The sequence below is a fragment of the Acyrthosiphon pisum genome, unplaced genomic scaffold (genome assembly GCF_005508785.2).
Source record: "Acyrthosiphon pisum isolate AL4f unplaced genomic scaffold, pea_aphid_22Mar2018_4r6ur Scaffold_16645;HRSCAF=17310, whole genome shotgun sequence".
Classification (NCBI taxonomy): Eukaryota; Metazoa; Arthropoda; class Insecta; order Hemiptera; family Aphididae; genus Acyrthosiphon; species Acyrthosiphon pisum.
In genome coordinates, this window is record NW_021765590.1 from 1 (window position 1) to 3670 (window position 3670).

The 3670-nt window shown below is 31.3% G+C and overlaps 1 protein-coding gene across 1 annotated transcript; it reads left to right on the forward strand.

Annotated features, from left to right (window-relative positions):
* Positions 1–458: 458 nt before the first annotated feature.
* Positions 459–2967, forward strand: LOC107885814 (acetyl-coenzyme A transporter 1-like). The gene is made up of 4 exons (XM_016809509.2): positions 459–618; positions 1568–1727; positions 1817–1971; positions 2067–2967. Exons 1-4 carry the CDS (start codon positions 615–617, stop codon positions 2300–2302), a joined length of 555 nt encoding a protein of 184 aa, XP_016664998.2. The 5' UTR covers positions 459–614; the 3' UTR covers positions 2303–2967.
* The last annotated feature ends 703 nt before the right edge of the window (positions 2968–3670 follow it).

Genomic DNA, 3670 nt, shown 5'->3' on the forward strand with positions numbered 1-3670 from the left:
TTGCTTATATTCTCTACTGTTGATTTGATTTTCTATTTTATGTGGAAAGACCTGCACGGTTACACTCATATATTTTATGATTTATATTTTATGAGAACGAAAATTCCTATTTAGTTCATTGAATTGTATACGTTTTTCAAAGTATCTTACATGTTAAAACACAGTTACATTTATTTTAAGTTTTCAGTCTTGCAAATCAAATTCAAATTTCTTGGTTCCGTTCAATATAAATATTTACAATAAAAGTATCTTGTATAATTTGGAAAAATATGATACATGATTCTAGTGTAAAGATATGTATCATAGCACCTGACAATTGATAAATTAGAATTGTGTACCATGATACAAGATACAATTTGTATTTTTGATACTACCCAACCCTATTACTGCCAAATCCTACATAGCCTCCCCCCCCCCCCCCCCGACCAATGCGTTGACCTCTGATTTACCATTGTATTTTATAGCATAAACGTAGTCGTATTTTGTTCCAGGCTATATTCAGTTTAGTTACATGGCCGGAAAGCTTAAAACTGATATGGGCCCCTTTGGTAGACACGCTGTACATACACAAGATTGGAAGACGAAAATCTTGGCTCATACCGGTTCAATATTTAATGGGTGCGTGTATTAATGTAAATATTATGTCTCTGTTCTGCACCCTTATACTTATTACCAACACACGTGGAAGTATCTCTTTATATTATGTCATGATGTGTGTATATGGGCTGTAATTGTCAGCGTATTGTTGGTACCTATAACCTATGTGCAGTGCCATGTTGAACATTTATAAACCATGATGCCCAGCATAATATATTTCAGTATCTATACCCACTGTTTATCCACTTAATATAGTTTATAGTACATATCATTTATTATGTGACTGTAAATATTTCAATTTTTGTTTTATGTTATTGGTTACCATAATGTATACAACCACTTCACCACCTTAAAAAAAACATCACTGTGATGCCTAGGCGTCATAAAACCCCATTCACCATGTGTATTTCAGGAGTCCAGACATTTTAAAAACATATAAAACCGAATGATATTCTATTATGTGGTTATATAACATATTTTTTTAAAAATAAGATCATATATTAATGTATTTTTATATGAAGGGTGTAGGTATCAGGTATCTATTATGTTGTTTTACGCGTAGATTTTAATAATTATGGATCGATAATATGGAATTTAAATAAACAAAAAAAGATACGTTCCATTGCTTAAAACTAGAAATTTTTTTATCGCCATTTCAACATGTTTAAGCCCGCAGTTGTACAAACAGAAAAATCAAATGTTGTTAACTATTCACATGGTAAAAACTGTGTTTTTCGAAAAATAAACATTTTTTGATGTTGGTACAACTGCGTGCTTAAAAGTTTTGAAATTGCGATAAAAGGAATTGCTTGTTTAAAATAATATAACTTGTCTATTTTTAGTTTTTTTGAAATTCTACATTTATTAAAAAAACCATGCGTACAACGACTTAGGATACACTCTGCGTGGTATACGGTATAATGTCGTTCGTTGTCCTTATTCATATTCCTTAACCATTCTTGTTGAACAGGAGCATGCTTCATTTATATGGCCAGCAATATTGATGAATGGTTGCCAGAAACGCGAAAGCCGGATATACTGAAATTGGTATACGCATTTTTCTTCCTGGGAATGTTGGCTGCCACGCTAGACATAGTCGTCGATGGTTGGTCACTGACCATGCTGAAGAGGTCAGTGTTATTGTTAACTTTTTTAATATTGTGAATTGGTATAATATGATATTATATAATATCTATGTTACATTTTGATATTTACACAGGAATAACGTGGGCTATGCATCTACTTGCAATTCAACCGGTCTGGTGATGGGCATAATGATAAGTTATATATTTTCCGCCTTTTTGACGTCAGAAGACTTTAGTAACAAGTACTTACGGTTTAGGCCAGATGTAGGAGGGATATTCACTACGAGGAGTAAGTGAATAAATCTGATTATACTCAGATAACAATAATAACTGAGTGTCAAAACAAAAGATATTTACTTATTTCATTATTCTTAATTTGTACAGGTTTCTTATATGCTTGGGGTGTTCTTTTTATATTAATAACTACATTGATTGCAATATTTAAAAAAGAAAAAGATAACAGATTAGAGGATGACCACGTAAAGCTCAACATTGTTCAAAACTATTCACTAATATGGGACATTTTAAAACTACCTGGTATTAAATTATTGGCATTAACATTGCTGACAGCTAAGGTAATAATAATAATCTATAGATACCTAAGAGAAGAGTTACATTAACTAATTCATTTATATTTGAATTAATTCAACTTCGCGGTAATCGCGGTATCGACGTATCGTGTTGGTCGACACGATCATATTTTACTATCACATTTTGGTGAACCAATCAGAAAAAAGAATTTTACACGACACGACACGACACGGGCAGTTGTGAACTCGCCTTTAGTGTCATAATATCAATACCTAAAAGTCGTAACCACATGGACACGAGCTTCTTTAAAGTATAATATAATTCGTCAGTAAAAATAATAAGTCTAAATTCAATTTTCTCGACGGAAAAGTAGAAAACAAATAATTTCCCGAAGTATTATATACTCGGAACCGATAAAATGTCCAACGTATAAAATGTATAAAAATCCCCACGACTTATCATATTTTTTTTAAAAAACAAATGTTGAAGAGATACATTTTTGTATTTGGCTAAAAACAAAATGGAAGCCTTTAAGGCTAACGAAATGAAGTTTGTAATCCGTTTGAATTACGTAAAAATTTGTCAGAATTGAACATGTACGCTAAACGTCAATTGATTTATTAAGTCGGAGGTTTAATCATTTGACATTTTAAAAACTATAAATGTATTATCCCTTGTTAAATAATGGAAGTTCTGATAATATTATTTATGAACACATTTTGTACAAATATTTTAACTCGTCCAATATTTAATATTAATATATTGGATTAAATCAAACTATACAAACATACATAATATAATTTTCGTTAAACTAAAATCAACGACTGTCTGAAGGTATTTTATTTAGTAAACCTGAATATTATGAATGGACATAATATTTTATGCGTCGAAAATATATAATATTCTTCACAATGAATAGTTTTTCTTCGATAATATAATATTATATAAAAATTATGCACAGCCTTATAGATTTACCCTATCACCTGCGCCATATTTGATGGTTTTTCATAACAGTTTTACATTTGTTTAAGATCTGAACAATCCAATCGATTAACCGTCGATTGCTGTGAAAAAATAGTTTCCAGGTCTGAGTAATAATGTACAGACCTAACCCTTAGGTTCAGTAACTCTTCGTAACTGCAAACTATGCTTGTCAGCTATTTCGTGCGAAACCACTTAACGCTGCAGCGGACATATTGTATATAAGGACAATAAATTGTGCTGGACGGCACTTCTGCTTTTTGCTTTGCGACGACTTACAATGCACGTCAAACACTAAAACGATATCCTTGTTATTACGTTGTTGGCTTATATAACATTCTTAAATGTTTTTATTTAATTTAAAATTTACATGTTTGAATATGTGCAGGTTATTTTGTCCAGGCTTAGAACTAGATTTACGATTTTGTATAAAGAGTGGAGGTTTTTAAACTATGGTTTGCTGATGGTGAGCAAAG

Coding starts and splice junctions, on each gene's coding strand:
- LOC107885814 (XM_016809509.2), top strand. Junction 1,728..1,816: donor TCACTGACCATGCTGAAGAG/GTCAGTGTTATT, acceptor ATATTTACACAG/GAATAACGTGGGCTATGCAT. Junction 1,972..2,066: donor AGGGATATTCACTACGAGGA/GTAAGTGAATAA, acceptor TAATTTGTACAG/GTTTCTTATATGCTTGGGGT.